At 36.3% G+C, this 20,851-nt stretch overlaps 2 protein-coding genes across 2 annotated transcripts; one reads left to right on the top strand and one right to left on the bottom strand.

The window, feature by feature from the left end:
* The first annotated feature begins 4,320 nt into the window (after window positions 1–4,320).
* Window positions 4,321–13,196, top strand: LOC124364534. Its single transcript, XM_046820091.1, has 4 exons — window positions 4,321–4,542; window positions 9,355–9,488; window positions 10,143–10,458; window positions 11,542–13,196. Exons 1-4 carry the CDS (start codon window positions 4,532–4,534, stop codon window positions 13,052–13,054), a joined length of 1,974 nt encoding a protein of 657 aa, XP_046676047.1. The 5' UTR covers window positions 4,321–4,531; the 3' UTR covers window positions 13,055–13,196.
* A 5,466-nt stretch (window positions 13,197–18,662) lies between these two features.
* Window positions 18,663–20,851, bottom strand: LOC124365227 (neprilysin-2-like). The gene has a single exon (XM_046821191.1). It carries the CDS (start codon window positions 20,793–20,795, stop codon window positions 18,702–18,704), a length of 2,094 nt encoding a protein of 697 aa, XP_046677147.1. The 5' UTR covers window positions 20,796–20,851; the 3' UTR covers window positions 18,663–18,701.

The following is a 20,851-nucleotide window of genomic DNA, read 5'->3' on the forward strand; positions in this document are numbered from 1 at the left end:
CTCTCCTCAACAGGATGCAGGTTCTGACATTCCTTAGAGAGGTAGAGTAAATTAACTTACCTTTGGTTTCATTTAGGCCCGCCACTCTCCCTTGGTGAAGCCATGGTTCTTGAATCAGTGCCAGATCAAATCCCTCCTGGAGGAAGAACTGGCAGAAGGCTGCCGAAGCAGCCCTACTGTGCTGGAGGTTGATTTGTAGAACGTGGCATTGTCCTTGACTGTCGAGGAGAAAATTGAGACCTGCCAGAGTCCTAAGTTGGCTCTACAGTTGGAAGCCTTCACAGCCTTGTAGCAGACCTCGTCCAGGAAGCAGACGAATCCGTAACCTTTCGGGTCTGGCTTGGATGGAAGGATTTTCCACTCGTTTACATTCAGGTTGGGGTTCTGCTTATTGAACATCTCAAGTACCTTTTCAGGTGTCTTCTTCAGAAGCTTCGGGTGAGCTCTGAAAAACACCCTAGTGGACCTCAAGATGTCCTTACGCAGACCCACTCTCAGAGAGATATCATCTCCCAGAGGTTTTATTCTTTGGATAACTTCTTCCAGCCAACGTTTGGTGTGCTCGTTGATGCAGGAAGCAATTAAAACACCTTTCTCTAGGTAGGTGTCCGCAAACGATGGAACGGAACCATCCTCCAGGGGTTGGATTTCTTCCATAATTGCGTCCTCGATGGCTTCTCCTTGCTCTGCACTAAGCTTCGCTTCCGGGTAGCCTTCGAGGGCTATGGCCATTTTAATCGCTGCGACCTCTCTGTAAGTAGCCTTGGGTGTGCTACCAGAGGCCTCGGGATCGTGGGCTTCGGGCTTTTGGGTTTCCCTCCTAGCCTTCTTTGCGGGTCCCTCAGCGGAGGGCGGGGTGACCAAGGTGCCTCTGGGGCGTTTGGCCGACCCCACCCCCGCCTTGGTACCCGCAGTTGGGCCCGGAGTTGAGACCTCCTGCCGTTCTGGATTCTTTTTCTTCTTCTTTTTCCCCCTCCTCCACTTGGAAGGGTCAAAAGCTTCACCCTTTTCAAGAAGTTTAGCCTTTAGTGCTTCTCTTCTTTGAGCAGTGGTGAGATTGGGCCTCTTCATTCTGAGGTTGCCGAGTTGCTCTGTGGCATCATCCAGCGTACCTGTAGACATGGTAGTGCTTGGGCTGTTGAGGAGCTGATCTTCTATATCTTGAAGGGATTTTGCTTCCTCAGCGCTTGTACTGCCTTCCTCAGATAAAGCCTTGCCATGTATGGGAGCTTCAGTGTGCAATGGAACCTCCTGTGTTCCTAAGGCACTTTGTTGAGGAGAAGGTAGGGATGTTGGCATAACAACCTCGTGAGTTGTGTTGCCAGGTGGTGGTATGTGCGAGGTAGCTTCAGGAGCTACCTCAGCAGGAAGAGGTAGGTTAGAAACAGCTTCAGGAACTGTTTCAAGGGTTGGTTTGTTTTGTTTTTTGTTTTTGTTTCTTTCCATGTTGTTCCCACGAGAAGCTAGGGAATGGAAGGTCCGCCCAGACAGAGCCCCGCATGCCTGGGTAAGCTGCTTTTAAACTGGAGGGTCGCCGGTGTCCAGAGTCCGCATAGTATAGACTGGTTTGCCACCAGCCATTCAGCCCTGGCCTACGCTGTTCCACCGTGGCTTGGCCCCTAGTGGGAGAAATGAAAGGGAAACTAGATCGAAGAGTTGAGGAACTTTACCTCAGATAGAAGAGAGTGAAGAAGAGAGATAGGCTGACACATAGAGAAGTGTGCCAGCCATAGGCCTCCAGAACAAGAAGAGAAGGGATCTGGAGCATTAGCTAGGGTACCTCGGGGTCGCCACTACCCGTACGGCCTTGAAAGTAAGACCGCCCCTGAGGGCTGGCTCCCAAGTTAGCGCAACTGTCTGCCCCTTCGTTACCTGTGATTCCTCTATGTCCAGGCACCCAAGTTAGAATAATTTTATTGGTTTTCGCCAGCAATGACCTTATGACCTTATGGCATTCCCAGACTGTCTTCGAATTACAGTCATGGTTGGCCAAGGCCTGCAGAGCAGCCCTGCTGTCCGAGTTAATGTAGATGGTTTTGCCTTTGTAGCCCCTTTCCACATAAACTCTTGCACATTCTGCAAGGGCTGTAACTTCAGCCTGAAAGACAGTTGCCAGTGTACCTAGGCTAAAGCTTAAGTTAACCCTATGTCTGGCTCCCCAGACCCCTGACCCAGTACCCTTCTGAGTCTTTGACCCGTCCGTGTACCAGGTTAGAGCCTTCTTCATGTAGTCAGGCTCACCTTTTGACCATTCCTTCCTTTCAATAATGTTGACTTGAAATGGTTTTTCGCAGTCCGTAACCTTTGCCATTCTGTCAGACATCATTTCTAGAATATCCAGTTTGAGAATGTCAACGATCTTGGAGTGCTTACTAGCATCGTGATGATGCCAGTTCCCATTGCACTTCAGTTTGTAGGCAGCCATCCTAGCCTCTCTTATGACGAATATGTCTAGGGGTGGGAGGTTTAGCTCTACTTCCATAGCAGCGGTTGGTGTTCCTCTCATGGCGCCCATTGTCCCCAAGCATGCCAACCGCTGTACCTTTGACAGGTTTTTTGCAGCAGTCACCTGTTGGACTTTTGGCCACCGTACCACTGAGCCATACACCATCATTGGTCTGATGACTCTGGTGTACAGCCAATGTGACATGTCGGGTCTAAGCTTCCATGTGCATCCTACCGCACGTCTCACCATCATCAATGTGGTCTGAGATCGGCTGATTATGTATTCCAGATGACTATTCCAAGTGAGTTTATCATCTAGTTTAGCTCCTAGATATTTGAACTCCCTGCTTATCTGTATCTGGCCCCTACATAGGACTGGATGTGTGATTTCCAGTTTCCTCCTACTTGTGAATGGTATCATGACGGTCTTCGAAGGATTCACTGCAAGTCCTTCTTCGTCACACCATCGCTCCACAATGGCCAGTGCTCTCTGCATCATTTCCAGACACGTAACCATATGCTTGCCTCTTATGAGTATGACAACATCATCTGCATAGCTTTGAGCATACATACCCTGTTCATTCAGAGTCCAGAGTAATTCATCCACAACTATGTTCCACAGGCTTGGTGATAATACACCTCCTTGTGGACATCCTCGCTGCGTTTTGACCTCTCTTGTGACTCCGCACAGAGATGCCTGTGCTCTTCTGCTCTTAAGCATGTTATTTATCCATCTAACAACAGTTTTCTCAGTTTACCCCTGGATGTAAGCTTAGACACTATAGAGTGAGTACTTGTATTATCAAAAGCTCCTTCTATATCCAGGAATACTGCTAAAGCCATTTTCTTTTGTTCAATAGCTTGCTCATTCTTGCCAACCAGACAGTTTAGGGCTGTTTCACAAGATTTACCTTTCTGATGGGCATGTTGATTTGGATGTAAGGGACGGTTGATGAGGACTGTGTCCTTTAAATGCCTATCCAGAACCTTCTCCATGGTCTTGACGAAGAAGGATGTTAGGCTTATTGGTCTATAAGCCTTTGCAACCTCATAGGTAGATTTACCTGGCTTCGGGATAAATATAACCCTAGAGGTCCTCCAGGATGAGGGTATGACTCCTGTCGCTAGACTAGTTCTAAACAGTCGTAGAAGCAGAGGTATCACCAAGTCCCCACTTTCCTGCAGTAAAGCAAGAAAAATGCCATCGGTACCTGGTGATTTGAACGGCTTAAAAGACTCCAGGGCCCGTTTTATCCCTAAGTATTTGATAACAGTCTTTGCACAGTTCCAGACCTCCTTAGACGAGCTATCTCTAGGTTCTCGCCGCCATTCACTAACAACTGTTTCACTGGTTTGAAAATATCTTGGGAAGTGTGTATTCAGTAGACACTGTAGAGTCTCCTCAGGATCCTTGGTGTGAGTCCCATCTTCCCTAAGTATAGTACCCACCCCATTTATGGGGTTTCGAGCTAGGACTTTTTGGAGTTTTGCACAGTCAGGTACATCAATACTCTGACAGAATTCTCTCCACGAGTTTCTCTTAGCTCTTCTCACCTCTTTATTGTATTAATATCGTGTTAGAGAATTTAAAATTCGCGCCACAGATAGAAACTAGAAACCGGAAACTAGAACATCCCTTTCTCGGTGAGCTGGGACGAGTACGACATCATAAGAGTGTGCTGAAAACAAATCTTGTCAGCGACATAACTCTCCACTCTTCTATTTTTTTTCTTATATACTCTATGGTTAATATCACCTTACTATTATCTGAATATTACACTAATCCACTGTTTCATTGTAAACCGGTAGAATGTGTACTCTTTGGTGGAAAATATTATTCCAAATATCATCTGTTACACTCTCTTGTCTTGTAAACAATGCAATGTTTTGTTTTTCTGTTCCGATTTTACCATACACAACCTTAAATTTGTTTTAATGAGTAACTTTTCCGTCACTGAAACGGCTTGAAGATTATAAGAGAACAACGCCTTTTGTCAATGGGCCTTAAATATGAACAAGTTTATGAATCCGCGATATTATGATTTGCTTCTGGACCTGAACCGCTGCTTTATTTATATACATCAGGATGTCCATAAGGTTAGCTAGCAAATAAGAATTGTAATAATAAATAACGCTAATGTTTCCTTAATGGAATTTCACTCCTCTTGTATCGAAATATTGTACTTGGCTTTCTCTAAGAATCCTAACTATTTCAGTATAGATCTGCTTCTTTGCATTCAGAAAGCAAATATCAGATGTTGATCATTATTGGATTTTTTTTCAAAACTTCTATTGAAGGAATGGCAAACCACCTATGTATGAGCCTTTCTGTGGTTATTTCCCCACTTTGCAAGCATAATAGGAAGAGTGCGATGAAGTAAATTTACACCGTTAAGGGCTAGATTTGAATCCCCTTTACTTCTCAAGCTATATGGGCACTTTCTGATTAAACAGAGGCCAATGATAATAAACGGGATTTAACAATTTCGGGTGGGCAGTTCCACAATATATACTAATGGTTAGATCGGGTTGGGTTGGGGGTTAGGTTAGGCTAGCCTAGGATAGGTGTTAGGTTAGATACTATGTTAGATTAGGTGTGTAGGTTAAGTAAGGGGTTAGGTGGTGGGTTAGGGGTTAGGTTAGTTTAGGGGTTATGTTAGACTAGTTTAGGGTAGTAAACCTAAGCCGCCTAACCCCATCAGCCGTAGAGTGATTTGAATAGGTAGCCTCAGTTTAATGAGAAAGTACCTATACGTATACTGTGTAGATATACAAATATAGCCGTGCTATGTGTAGCTGCAACATGTAGCTTTGCTATAATCAAGTAAACGGTCTGCTTTTCTGCAACTTTATAGCAGAACTAAATAACTTCTTTTTATCTTTATCAACCTTCATTGGGAAACCAAATATTGGCTATTATCTTCCAAATAGAGCTGTATATCTGAGCTATACAACTATCTTTAAGTTGCGATATATAGGATAAACTCAGTGTAAAACCAGCTTTCCTCAGACCACGTGGATTGTGGGCCTACTAGGTTACTAGGTTGAGACAGGTTGCATCCGGCACCATGTTGTATAGGATATTTCATTTTGTAGGTCGAACGGAATAACCAATTTGACTCTAGTTTTAAATGTTCTTATCGTACTACATTTCATAAGATTAACTTTGAGATTTCTTATGTTTTGTGCACCATATTAGCGTTTTATACATTCGTGACTTATTTCAGTTATAAACATGGAATTTGTCTCTTTATTTATAATATTGTTATTCTGGGTGAGGGGGGTGAGGGAAATCATACTTCAACCCTGAGAATGCCTTATTAGGCTTTGTTTATCCGCACCTTGCATATTGTGTAAGACTCTGGGGCAGATTTGCAAATAACAAACTAGAAAGAGTGTTTCACCTTCAAAAGAAAGCTGTGCGAATCATTTCAAAATTAAATATTAGGGAGTGATGCAGAGATGCCTTTAGGGAGCTTGGCTTACTGACTTTGCCCTGCTTCTACATCTTCGAGGTGGGTGTGTTCTGTAAATCAAACGGCACATTGGCTCAGGGAAGGAACATTCACCAGTATGAGACAAGAGACAGGGACAACTATCGCAGTCAACCCCATCGAACGGCGGCGTCTCATCATTTGCCATCGCAGGCTGGTGTTAGGTTGATTAATAGGCTCCCTGAGGATCTTAAAACATTGACCAATCCAAACAGTTTAAATCTCGTCTTAAACGCCTATTGGTGTCAGGCGCTGTTTACACGGTGGGTGAGTTCATGGAGAGCCGCCTGGGGAATTTAAAATTGAAGCACGTTTTAACAGGATCTGTTATAGGAATTGCATGTTTGTCTGCATGATAACCTTTTGTATGCATGATTGTGTATGAATGAGTAGCTAGGCGAATGACTGTTGCTATCAATATTGTATATTGTTCAAAGGCAATAAAGACTGATTTGAGTTGATATGACCCTTTTAAGTTACACTTGTGTATATAGTTTCTGAGCGCTCACATTCATTTTAATTTTTCTCTTCTTAGCAAGGAGTTCATTTTGGAATAAATTTGTTTTTCTTTATTTATGTTCTGTATTTAATTAACGTTTATACTATATTTTATGCCACTTTTGTACACATTTTGGGAAAATTTATGTTAAAATTGTTTATTCTTTATTTGGAAAAATCCTAATTAATGGTACTATTTACTACTCTATCGTGGTAAATTACATGGAATCTAATTTTTTAAGTTTCGGTTTGAAAATTCAAATTATTGATTAAGTTGTAAACTTGTGTGCATGTACTAACGATCCATACTTGAACACATTCAGATTCATAAAATGTAAAATTGTCGCTTTATTTATCGCATGTTTTCTCTGTTCTGTGCCGTTTGGTTTTTAAATCACTCTGACAACTAATCTGACGCCGTGATACCTCAGTTAAGCCGCGCCGCGACCGTTGCGTTATGTAAGACCCAGTTACACGTGTGGGGGAGAGATATTACATTGATATCATGTATTTTGTTTCCTGTATGTTTCAGTCTACAAGCGTAAACTTTACTCAAGGCCAACATGTACACGAGGCAAGTCTTATTGTAGGTACTGTAAAATAGTTGTGGACGACTGGAGAAAATATAAAAATAAAATAAAAAATACTAATGTATGTATTTTCTGTAAACTATTAATTTGTATTATCCTATGCGCAATTAAAATTCATTGTTCTATAAACTTTAGCATAATTCGTTGTGCTATATTGTTAAGAATAATATTTTTATGACCGATCTAAAATATTCATACAAATTGGAGAAAGGCGTTAATTTAAAGAGTTATCTTACTATGAATTTCCCGTGGCATTTTAATAGCTAAGGTAGAGGCCTAGCTATCGAGTTACTCAATATTTTAATATTTTCCTATAAAAGGTTAATACCTGTAAGAACGCCACAATATGTTACAACCTTTTATGAAATTGTCGCATGAAGTAAGATTTACTGTTCTGGCGTTCGTAATACGATTGTGCCTTTAAAATATTGACGATATCCTTTTTTTATAAAACATTTACAATGTATCATTTAAATTATTAATGTCTATAATTTTTATCCATTTTATTAGTCATGTGGTGCAAAATCCTTAACGTGGAAAAGAATATAAAACCTGCCTTGTTAGAAATAAATTTATTGCTTTTCGACTGTGCTTACATTTATTTAAGAGCAAGGATTCTTTCATTATAACGTTCAGAATAACGTTGCTATCATATTCTAGTTTTCATTTTTGTACCTTAAAGTTACCTTTACCCTCAACTTACCTATTTAATTTATAAATAAGATATATTTAATGTGACATACTATTTTGCAAATATTTTTCATCTTCTATGAATTTAAATTATAGCCCTCTACTGTGGAATGAACATGAAATAAAAAGTCTTTATTAGAATCGAAGTTAGGACTATAAAGTCCTCTCTACCACTTCACCACCTCATAAAAATTAAACTAACATAATTATATAGGCCTACATTTATAACTAAAAATAAATCCGTTTCTTTATTTTCATTTATTTTTTACTGTGCTTATTTAAGTGAACATTTCTTAAAATAATTAAATTTGTCATCAATCCAGTAATCAGTCTGCACAAAATTTACACTTCAAGTTGTCAAAATCTCTTAATTGTAAGTCGAGGTGTTAGTATCTAGATGACAAAATAAACAGAGGTTATAACAAAAACCCAATATAGTAACACACACTCTTATTTATCACAGTAAAGTTGTTCCCTATTCATTGCATCAACTACTGTGTGAACTGATGATGCTATTACAGTGATGTGGGAGAGTGACGAGTCTAGCGCTCGTGTAGTATTACGCTTTACGGAGGCGTGCAGGACGGAAGAAGTTATCTACGTTTCCGGACGAGCGAGTTGCAACAACACCAAGTAGAGACGCAAGCAGCAAAAGATAATACAAGAGAAAGACATACACTGTGATTGATTTTTTATTATGTCTTTAAGGAGATAGAGAGCTATTCTTATCCATCCTGTAGAGTGGATGATTCACATGTGGGACAATACGCTGTCATTTCAAAATTCATTTCTTCAGAATAAGCGGGATTTGCCAACAAATGTTCACCAATCCATCTCATTAAATTAAATTTAGATAGTTTATTGATTAGCAAATCTTTTAATACAAGGTATAACACGCGTAATAAGGAATATAATTGTATTAAAAATAAGATATGTTATTACTAGGCATTTAAATGAATATAACTCATTAATTCGAAGTATTTGTTTCCACTTAGATATCGATTATAAAACTTTAGGTATACTCATTGCTGTCAAGACTCTCACTGAAAAACACAGTTATTTGCCTATTAACGAGTTGATGTCCACAGTTTAATCAGAACACTGAGGCTGAGCCGAGTAGGTAGATTACCTGGTCCTTCTTACCACGTTTTGAAGATTTAAGGAGCTTTTGTTACTTCTCGATGGCCTCCCAGGACGCTATGTGATCTTTCAACCAATGCTATAGATACTGATTTAGTCACACTAGGACATGTCTAGTTGGAGATGTCTTGACTGTAGCGCCCTGTTCAGGCCTTCAATAAATAATTATAGTGTTGTATGTACTATATAATACTGTTAATCCTGTATAGACTGTATATAAGGGGTGCATGAATTAAAATAATTTTATTTATTGTTGGTTTAAATATATGCACATTACATTTCTATAGTCCCTACATTTGGCCGGAAGCAAACTGTAAAAAGTTGACGAATATCTCTAAGTTTTAGGCTTAAAAGTGCTAGAACTCTGTTACTTTATAGTTACTGTAAACAAAAACCAATGAAAATTTGTTTATAGTTTTCCTTACTATATGATTTCTTAATATACACTTATGGTTTACTTTACAAATACTGACAGTGTGTTGTTCTTGATGTTTCAGTGACCACATCTCAATGAACGCTTGGTTTCTACTACGAATCTTTCTGGTTTTCGGACCTTTTGCTCTGTTCATACTGCTCCAGTTGTTGGTAGATTGGTCGGACTTTGATCTCCTGGTGCCTCAATCTTTACTTGGTGATTCATTTTCGTTTTATCCAGTTTTGAATTTCCAATAATTAATTTTTGAAATGATTTCCACCCGCAGGTTGGAAATCTTCAATCAGGTCAGAACAAAAAAAACCTGATCAATTCTCTTGCCACATATAATATGCGTAGTATAAAAAGTGGTTATATTTATGTATTTTTCGTGATGTTATTTACGTCATGAAACAATAGTAAATACACGTAAGGTTAAGTAACAAATAGTTCATTTGGAAGAATTAAGAAGAATCGTTGATACTTAATTTTGTTACTTAAGTAATCAAGTAGTAATTTAACCGTATGTCGATTAAGTTGAAATTGATTCTATCATCCTCAGTTTAAACTGAGTTGTACTAATTTTATTCTTTCTGTCGTTCATAATGGACTTATTCTCAATACACTTAATTTCTCATCTTTACTAGTGTAAGTTAGTAGTTGGCAACCTTTTACATACTTTTCACCAAATTACTTATTTCGTCAGGGAGCAAAAAGAGGCACTGATGAAGAAAAAAGAGACATATTTTCAGTTTGTATGTATCGACTCAGTATAATACGGACACCACGCACCAACTGCTAGGGTTGAAGATGTGTTAATTTAGTAAATTACTCTCAAGAACTAGTAGCTAATTATTATTTTTCATATTTCAGACCACATCAAAGACACGTCTCCTCATCCCGGGTTCCTGGTCGACACAAAGGGTTGCCGAATCCCAGATTTGGATCCGATGGATCCCTCTATCCAGAGATTCATCTTCGACGAACCCCCCATCAACTGCGTGGAGCAGTACGGACCCGCTCTGGTGGAATCCAACCTGACCTCCCTCTACGTGAACCTGCCCGCTCTGGCCTACTACAACGTCAGCGACACGAGTCAACTCCGATGCTGCTACTTACCCTTCTGGAGGGTCGAGGTGGCCGAGTCTGTCTCGGGAGAGTATCCGTCTAACGTAGACACGCGTGTCAAGTAGGTGAAGTTAGTTGCTGTCCTTATTGTATCAGAGACGAAATCAAACAATCTTGGAAGTTACGTATTTCATGTACAATATATATACAAAAAATAAGTGTTCGTTGCTGATTAAAGAAGGCAGGAGTGCACAGGCTTGAAGTTGCATGCAGAATTTCAAGTCTATAGCTCATATCGTTCTCCGGAAGTCATGCGGATAGACATGCACTAAGACGATCATACAGAAAGGAACTTTTCACAGTCCTCAGACACAAGAGGAATTATTGTGCCAGCCTACAGAGTGGTAGTCTTTAAGGACGCACAGCCAAATTCCACGGAAATACACAAAAATCGAACTTACTCCTGTTTTTCTATGTAGAAATAAATAGCCATGCAAAACCTGAAGGCTAAAAATAAACCTTTTTTGTATAATATCTCAAATAATTAATGATTTAACTACTGATACAAAGCGCCAAAAATGTTATTAAAAAAAGTCACAGGTTTATAAAAAACCCTGCAACGTCTGCAAAACGAAACTCGTTTGTTTATTTTGATTTCAGTTTAAATTCTTAAAAAAAGTTGAAATTGTTAACGTAAAAAACAGAAAACAAGCATCATTGTATAAAAAATACGATCAAAGGTACATAAGTATCACAAAAATATAACAATAACGAGAACAAAATTTGTGCCAACCATATCTAATAGTTACGTGAACGACATTTGTTGTTTTATATAAATAAATGAATTTTATCCAACAAAAGTATAATACACAAGTATGAATGAATCGTAATAGAAAACCTTCACAAGATATGATCAATTCAACTGAGTGGTTTCAAACTGTCCAAGCGACTGAAATCCCTCTTTACTTAATGAGATATTATAGATTTTTCTAATAATGTCATATGAATTGTTAATAGTTAAAAAAATTTTACATTGTTAATGAATTTACCATTTTACAATGTTATGTGTTATATTATAGATACACCAACAAATTTTTAATGTTCGGAGATATTGTGATATTATCTATCTCATTGAAACTGTTTAGTTATGTTTTATTTTTCATAATAAATTTACAAGTCTGTCATTATATGTATTCTGTTCTAGGTTTGCCAAAAAATGCACAGTTTTCAACGATACGACGGTCGTGAAACACGAATTTGTTAAAGTCAAATGTTCATTAAACAACAAATCGATATATTTAGACTACCATTCTTTTACTCCTGTCAAAAGAAGTATTAAAGAGAAGGTAAAATTTGAGGAGGAAGAAAACGCCGTCAGTGTCTTAATGTTAGGAATTGACGCCGTGTCACGTTTGAATTTCCATAGACAGATGCCGCAAACGTTAAATTTTCTCGAGAAAAACTTAAGTGCTGTTGAAATGTTAGGGTACAATAAAGTAGGAGACAATACATTTCCAAATTTGGTACCGGTGCTGACAGGCCTATCGGAGAAGGAATTGACGAAATCCTGCTGGCCAAATTCAACCAATGTATTTGATTCTTGTCGTTTTGTATGGGATAACTTCAGTGACGCAGGATACAAGACGGCTTTTGGCGAGGATGCTTCCTGGATGGGAGTATTCAATTACTTGAAGAAAGGGTTTAGGAAACAACCGACCGACTATTACCTAAAGGTTTTTAATAATATCTCAGAGACATACATTGGGTTCAAGAAAAGACTAAATGCTAATTTGTGCGTCGGGCCGAGGAAAACCATCCAAGTTTTGTTGAACTATGTCTATAAATTTGCGAAAACCATGAAGAACTCTTTATCTTTTGGCTTTTTCTGGGGCTCCAGCCTCACGCACGACTACCTGAATCTGCCCAAATACGGAGACGAAGAACACAGACAACTCTTAGAGAATCTTTACAATGAGGGTGTCTTCAACAGAACTGTTCTTGTCGTTATGAGTGACCACGGTATAAGATGGGGAGAAATAAGAGGAACCTTTCAAGGATACATGGAAGAAAGACTGCCATTTCTTTTCATTGCCTACCCAAACTGGTTCAGAATCAAGTACACAACGGCTGTTGCTAATTTGAAGAAGAATGCTAAAAAGTTGACAACGCCTTACGATCTGCACGAAACGTTGTTGGATCTCATTGACGTCACCCAGTTGGAGCAAGAGACCCTGAGGGAGAGGTCTAGACGGCTGGAGAGAGCCAAACCACTTCCTAGGGGTATCAGCTTATTTCTACCCATTTCTGAGAATCGGACATGTTCCAGCGCTGGAATAGACGACCACTGGTGCACCTGCCATCAGACTAGGGACATCCCCACCGACTCCAGTCAGGTCCGACGTGCTGCCAATCGTCTAGTGAAGCACATCAACTCCTTGCTACTACAGTTTCCGCAGTGTGCCGAACTTCGGCTTTTCAATATTACGACTGCGAGAGAAGAAAGCTTGACTTTTGAAACGTCCGTTGCCATTCGGGATTTGACGGTCACGATAGAGACTTCTCCAGGGAGAGCTCTCTTTGAGGCGACGGTGCGCTACAATGAGAACACAAGATGGCCCTCAATAGTTGGCACTGTTAGTCGTATAAACCTGTATGGAAACCAAAGCAGGTGTGTGGATCACTACAAAATTCGACTATATTGCTACTGTATTTATTAACCTTAATAAATCATGAAACTTAAATTTGTATTGTATTTTTCTACTGGTAGAATAAATTTTAATACGTACGACATGTAAAGCAAATTTGCTCCAATGATTGTCAACTTGTAAATTGAAAATTAAATGTAGTTAGTTACACGTCCGCATTGTAATCAATGATTGTTCCTATAACATTCTTCCAACAAAATTTGCAAGATAACGTGCAAACAAAATCGTTAAATAATGCAATGTATTACATGGTAAAATCAAAATTGGTTTTATTGGCTGAGCTTTAGAGTAGCCTATCACTCGAGGAGTCCGCGAGATGTTTCAAAAACGAACAGACCTAAAGGTTTTAAATGTTACATGAAGCTTGAATTCTATACAAGGAACTTCGAGTTCGATGAGGGTGCATGTCACTCGGTGGATTCGGTTGAGGGTTTTTGAATATTGTTATATTTTTCATGATGGCAACGAGAAAATCCTAGAGTACACAACTTTTTAAACAGAGTGAGCTTATTCTTATGACAGTTTTACATATATGGTTGTGGTTAGTTACATTCTTGGGGGTTCGGTGATAGTGCATGTCTCTCCCGTGAGCAAAGCCTAAAACTCAGTCAAATGTTGATCACTTGTATAGTGATCATTTTTTATTCTTTTAAAACGTATTCATATTATTTCTTTAGAGCTTTATTATCAACTTTCGAGAAATATTGAGTAAGATAAATGAAAGATATGTTTTTAAGTCTAGGCAATATGATCTGTTTTTTTTTTTTTTTTTTTTATAAAATCTTCATTTTTTAAATATATTCGACAAAAATGATTAAAGAATTGAATTAACATTAGATTCAAGGAAAAATATCTTCGGAAGAATAAAAAATATGATATCTTTTTGTTAACATGATTCTTATATTTTAACATCTTTCTGGTAACCTTTATACGCATCTTGTTCCAAACAAATACTAAAACGTATAAATTTTAATAAGGTATCAATCTATTGCAGACCAAATTTTATATTAAAGTCGTTTTTCCACATCCGCTCGAACCAACAATTAACAATCATTGGTTAACCACTCTTTTTTTCTTCAAAAGTTTTAGTTTTATTTTATCTTTTTTTTAATTCTCCATTTAAATATCTAAAATGAAATTATTCAAGTTAACACCTGAAAACTACATCTGTTTTAATCTTAGAACGTCCAGTTCGTTTAGAAGAAACTTTTAATTATTTCATCGGTTTGAGAGGATTTTATTCTAAAATTGTTGTGATAATTGTGAACGGTAAAAATGCATCATATTGCATCGAAATAAGTTAAAATAATATAGCAAAATGTTATGGTTGTTATTATAATTTTGATTAAATTGAAAATATTGAGAATTGAGGTCTGTTCAATCAAAAAAAATTTAAAATTCAATGAATAAGTATTTGAAAAAAAATAAGTCTTATTAAAATAAGAACATTTCATGTGGGGGTAGTTTTAACGGCAATTATTTTGTTTGGGTTTTGATAGATACATTTTAGAACCAAATTAAAAATACTTAGAATATCCAAATATTAGATCTTTCAATGTTATAGAAGTTCACTGTAATCCTGTTGGACCAAATTTCGAAAAAGCTTCAGGGAATTCTCATAAACAATCTGAAATCTTGTACACTGTTTTCCAAATAGTTCTTTTGGATAGAAATCTTGTGAAACCCAAATGAAATCGATTATATTCCAGTTGTCCATATGTTATTTGTAAAGATTTTAATTAAAGTAAGTTACACGATTTTGTATTAATTAAGAACAATTATATTTTTGAATATGATTATTATGTTCTAAGAACACAGAAAAATAACGCTGAAAGAAGATTAAAATAATTAGAATAAAAGTATTTTGAATTTGAAATGTTAGAGAGAATTAAAGATCTAAACTCAATAAATCTTTACAATCAAATTAAGGAATCTTTAAAAATGGAAGTTTTAGAAATAATTTTAAAAGTAATTTAGATAGTGTTGAATTAAAAAAAACTATTAATAAAACCATCATAGTAAAAACTTCAAAATATAATTCAACTATTTTATTGCGATAATTGTTTTAAATGTTTCTGAATATAACATAAAATATTGTATGATTCACATTCACAATGATTTTTTTTTATTTTTCTAAAAATTTTTCTTGTACAATCTTTATAATATACATTCTTATTATCTTTAATTTAATAAGGCCGCTTATTGAATTCTGAAATTCGTTTAACTTCTTTACAAACATAAAACTCTTTCTCTTCTAAAGTTATATAATTCTCATATTTATTATGACAAACCTTACAAGAATAGAATAATCATTTTGTTTTTTTTTTTATCTTAAACAATCTTTTAATTCTTTAAACATTAAAAATTTGTTTCCTCTATTTATATAGAAACATTTAAATTATTAATTAACAAACTTTGATAAAAATTAAAAAAAAACTTATTCAATTTCCGTTTATTTTTTCATTAATATTTGGATAACTTCTTTAAGATATTTAGTTTTCAAAGCTCCCATTTCTATTTAAGTCTTCTAAATATCAGTTTTTTTCATTATTTTTATAACCACTGTTTCAATCCTACTTTCTAAGACAATTCGTTTATGATCCTTAAAACAAAATTCTATTTTGTTTATAGTTATCGTATAAGTTCATGTCTGTAGTATTTTCGAATAAACATTTCTTTAAATTTTGTATTGTTATTGTTCTATCAATAACTTTTCTTAATTCCATTAAATCTAACTTGATTTTATCTAGATATTTAAATAAGTGCATTTTATCTTAATCCACAAAACTCTTCTAGAATTTCTCCATTCAACTCATCTTTAGATTTACCTATTACTATACTTATTTTCAGTACTGAAACATTTTTTATCCTTAGGATAACCACTTGTAAGAAACTCATTCGTATTTTCTTTAATAACTTTATATGGCTCTTCCCTCATTCCTACAAAATATCTGTTTGTATCCATATAACCAAGATTCAAATCTGGGTTAAATTTCTTCAGTTCGTCGTAGTAAAACTGGCCCATTAACGTAGTAGAAAGATTGTAAACCTGAAAATACAATATAAATCGCCTTGTTACATTTTACTTTTTGTTTATAAATGTAACTCGCAATTCAGTTTTCAACAAAAGCTTTGAAGAATTTTAAGTTTTTTTTTTCTTAGTCTGCTTTATTGAAAACTTTTCAATTCCAAACTTAATATCACATATATTTCAAACATTTTATCGATTTTCCAAAAACAGAATTGTTTATTAAGTTATAATATTTTTGAAGTCACTTGTAGCTTTGGCTCCCATATTTACATTAAAGTCGATATAATCAATACATAGTATAAATTAAAGTTGCTTTTTTTTTTGTTTGTTTGTTTGTGCATCGATATTTTCTAAGCTACTCAACGGACTTTGATACAGTTTTCATTGTCGGCTTTTTTATGAAATAGAGCAGGTTCCTAGGTACGATACATCTATAATTTAATCATAAAAATTATAGAAAAATTTGCATAATGTTGAAGTATAAATTTTTTAGAGGTTTCATTGTTAATAGTGACTGAATTTTTACGACCAGTAAGAAAAATAATGTACTAAGGAACTGTATATTTCAAACCGGCCTACAAAAACTCCGCGATGCCGTAGTCAACTAGGTGCACTACATGTTGTTTTCCAGCGATAGTCATCTAGCTGTAATGGTGGTAAACAGTTTCATTTGTAAGTATATTTTGGTTGGTTACGTTAAAAGCATGCTGCTACAGTTAGTGGTTCTATTCCAACAACACTTGTATAACTTAATAGATATTCTTAACATATCAGTACGAATCTATTTATCCAAAAGATATAAAGTGTTAATCAATATATTTATACATTTTCATGCGTATTCTTTTCGATTACGAAAGGTGTTTGGTATTTAAGTTATAATTTAATATAAAAAGTTGTTTACTGTACAAGTAGCTAAATCTCAGTTTTCTATATATAAGTAAGACAAAGAGAGAATAGCATTACTTGCTGTGCAGTTGGTACCATTGAATTGGCCAACTTGTTTCCGTCCTGTACATAATGCAGTCAGTCGACTTCCTCTCTCAACCAAAACTCATCATATTCAATTTAATCTATTATATCGCAATAATTCATTGTTTTTTTCCCTCTCTCGTGGTACTATTAGTACCTGTTTATGCTGATCCTTCTTAACGTGATCTTCATGGTGCGGCTTCCGTGGCTATTGGACTTACTAAATTACGATTTTGGCATCTTCGCTTCTAGATTTTCGTTCTGCCGGCTTTCTACAAGTGATTGCAGTGCCAGACATACTCGATTTACTGTGGACCTTTTCCCCGTCCTTGTAGGGGTTATTAATTGTGATAAAAGGTACTATTTTAACAATAAACACATTCGTCCTTTCTCACTGTGATTTGTTCAGTTTATATAACTTTCAAGTTGATTCTTAACGTCTGCACGACGTAAAAGTTGCTGGTCCTTCAAGCTTAAATTAAAATTTATTTCTCTCAATTCAATTCATTTACCGCATTCAAGCTTTGTTCAAAAGGATCATCCGGAAAGAATATTTTGTTATTAAGTACACTATTGAAGTCTAAAATTATGTGTATTACACCTCATATTATTTATTTAACTTTTTAAACACGTTTGATCTAATAATTTCGTCAATGAAGAGTAATTAAGTCATACGAGCTTAAACAGGAAAGTTCTAGTCCCTCCACAAAGATTTAAAGTGCAGGTGTCAGCCGTTCTGGTAATGTTGTCTAGGCCTACTATAAACTGTTTTTACAGTTTAGACTTACTCTTATGCGGAATTTATACTGGTGAAGTTCCTTGATTCAAGTTTACTTTTGCCAAGTAACTTCACTTTGGTCTCAGTGTTTGAGTGTAGCACTTTAAATATCACTTTAAACGCTAATGTTTCAAAGAGGAGTCTAATAGTAGTACTGTGTAGTTTAGATCAATCACAAGAAAATCAATAATTTGTGCACTGTTCCACTTCATTTTTTTCAGAATTTTATTCGAAAAACGTGCTTTAAGACTAACCAATAAATGTAATGTATCAGACTTGTAGGTTACCTATCTACGACTGTTTACTTGTAGCAAATATATAGAATCGAATTGAAGTATTGGTTTACACTAGTCAAGTGACCTTTCTATTTGATCCAAGTGAATTCAACTTGCCTAAAAGAGTAAACAATTCAACTTGCCTAAAAGAGTAAACACGTTCAATTTGCCACTTGAATCTAGAAGTCAGGTACTACTTGAACGAGCAATGAAAAAGTGTTTACACTGGTAAAATTATTCGTTCCAGTTTGCTTGATCAAATAAACTTGAGTCAAGCAACATTTAACGCAATAGAGGTGACTCGGTCAAGTTCAGACTCGGTAACCTGTAGCATAATTGAACAGAGGTTATACGAGTACATAAAGTAAATAGAAATTATGCATAGTTTTTGAAAATAATTAAATTAAATCTAATTAAAATTATTAATGTTTAGAACTTCTGATTGACGATGTTGTTTTGGTTTACGATATAGTTAATCTACCCTATTTCAAGTATGGATTAATTGGACAGTAAAAATACCTTATAATTTATTCAATAAGCCTTCATAGAAAAGTAAATCATTAATTATTAATTGGATGTATACTTTAATATATTTGTATGAATCAATTACCACATAACACATTTATTTACGGGATTCATTTTGGAACCACTTTTACAATTGAAGACTTCACTGAACTGCGGGAGGTTCTGTAAAGAACCAATCACACGATATCTGTATGGGGAGTACAATTTGCAAGTCATAACGCTGAATTTTTCCTCTTCATATTTATTACAACCGTAATGAGCCATGCTGATAAAGAATATCTGCTCACTGGTGAAGTCAATTCCAGGCAACCTCGTTTCAGACAAGAGGTTACTATCCGCTTGGGCTCTGTAAGCTTCGAATGCTAGTTTTATACCAGTACCGTCTGCTATATTCTCATCCACGTATTCCCTGCCATCCATACGCTCTAATTCCCCTACTAGGTTTAGTATTGTGAAATTGCTGTACTGTTTTATAAAACACTGTGTCTTTTCACTGTACCGGGTTGAGGTTAAGGGATCCCACCACAACCCGGTCTTTCCGTCCTTGTCCACTTCTCTGCCAGAGGCGTCAAAAGCGTGCGTGAACTCGTGGCCTATCAAATAGCCGACACGACCGTAGTTGACGGACTCGGGCCAGTACTCGTCAAATACCGGTAACTGCAAAACACCTGGAGCCACCCACAAGCTGTTGTCCTCAAAATTGTAAAAGGTGGATTTAGCACTATACAGCGCCTCCGTCTGCAGACCCGCGATTTTCCAAAACTTCTTATCGGCTGTTTTACCGACAGATCTTGACATCACGTCCATTCTAAATTTTATTACATTTAAAATTGAATCCAAAAAATTGTTTGTTACTTCGAGATTTTCAAAACGTTTTTCTAGTAATTTGATATCTGACAACTCCTCTGTGAAGCCTAAATACAAGTCGATTGCTTTTACTTTGGCTTCTGAGTCCTGTCTTACCCGTGAATCCATCCAGTCCGCTTTACTAATTGTACTCATCGCTTGCCGCTTTATCGTCTCAAACATTTGTTTCACTAATTTGGCATCGCCAATATGATCGTAATAATATGTATGTACATACATTGCCTGCAGCGCGAATAATAGTTTATTTTCTATTAATGTAAAACAAGTGTCTCTTCTTCTTTTATTAGCAGAAAAACTATACATAATATCTAAATTCATCCAAATCATATAATTGGCCAACGTTCTTTTAGGAGTGTTGCTAAGCATTGAATTAAGTTCTCTAAGATAACGTGGGTTACGTACTACAACAACAAACTCATCCGAAGGATCTGAATTCATTTGCAACATAATTTTAATATATTCCTTCCAATCGAAAAAACTATAGTTTGATGCAAGGGTAGATATAGATTTTACTTGGTTTTTTAAAGCCAAAGGTTTGATTCTATCTATATCTGGAAATTTCCGACAAATAAGCACAATTCCTGACGTCAAAGGATAAAGATCTTCAGCGTCAGCGGCAGCTTTATCCTCATCACCATTTAGACTGGCCACGATTCTCACATATTGTGTTATGAAATTGGCCTTACAGTCTTCACAACCTGACGTGAATACATACGACTTGGACACATCTGGGTTAAGAGTGTATAAAGAAACTTGATTTAACTCCAGAGGGTTGAACCCGTAAGTCAGAGAAAATAGTACATTGGTTGAAAATCCTTTTAGTCTCATCTTTTTGATGGTTTCAATCAACGACCAGCTTTCTTCATCCCAAGAATCACCCTCTAAGGTAGGAAAACCTCCAACTTCTCCGAATAAGCTTCTAATTCTAGCTGCTTGTGAGTTCAGTTTCTGTTCTCGGCATAATCGATACAATGTCTTAACCTTCTGGAAAGTTTTCGGTTCGTCTGATTTTGGTGCTTCCGCCAGTAAAATTTTCATTCTTCTAATTTCTGATTCCTCATTTTGAGATGAAATACCTAGATCTTCAATCTTCTCTGACTCATCCCTATATAGCAGTTTTCCGCAAGCGAAATCGTAGAAGTTCTCGCAAGGATTAACCTTAACATCAATTTGATTCTTGATAGTATCTACAAGTTGTTGGCACTTTTCAGTCAAACAGACTTTTTTGTCAAGAAGGACAATTATAAGTCCGACAAGTAAAGAAACAATTTGAGCTGTTGATACTATTATTACAATTTTTTGCACCATTTTTATGAGTCACTATAATTCTCACTGTTAGTTTACAATCCAAATATTTTTATTTA

Source organism: Homalodisca vitripennis, chromosome 6, assembly GCF_021130785.1.
Source record: "Homalodisca vitripennis isolate AUS2020 chromosome 6, UT_GWSS_2.1, whole genome shotgun sequence".
Lineage (NCBI taxonomy): Eukaryota > Metazoa > Arthropoda > Insecta > Hemiptera > Cicadellidae > Homalodisca > Homalodisca vitripennis.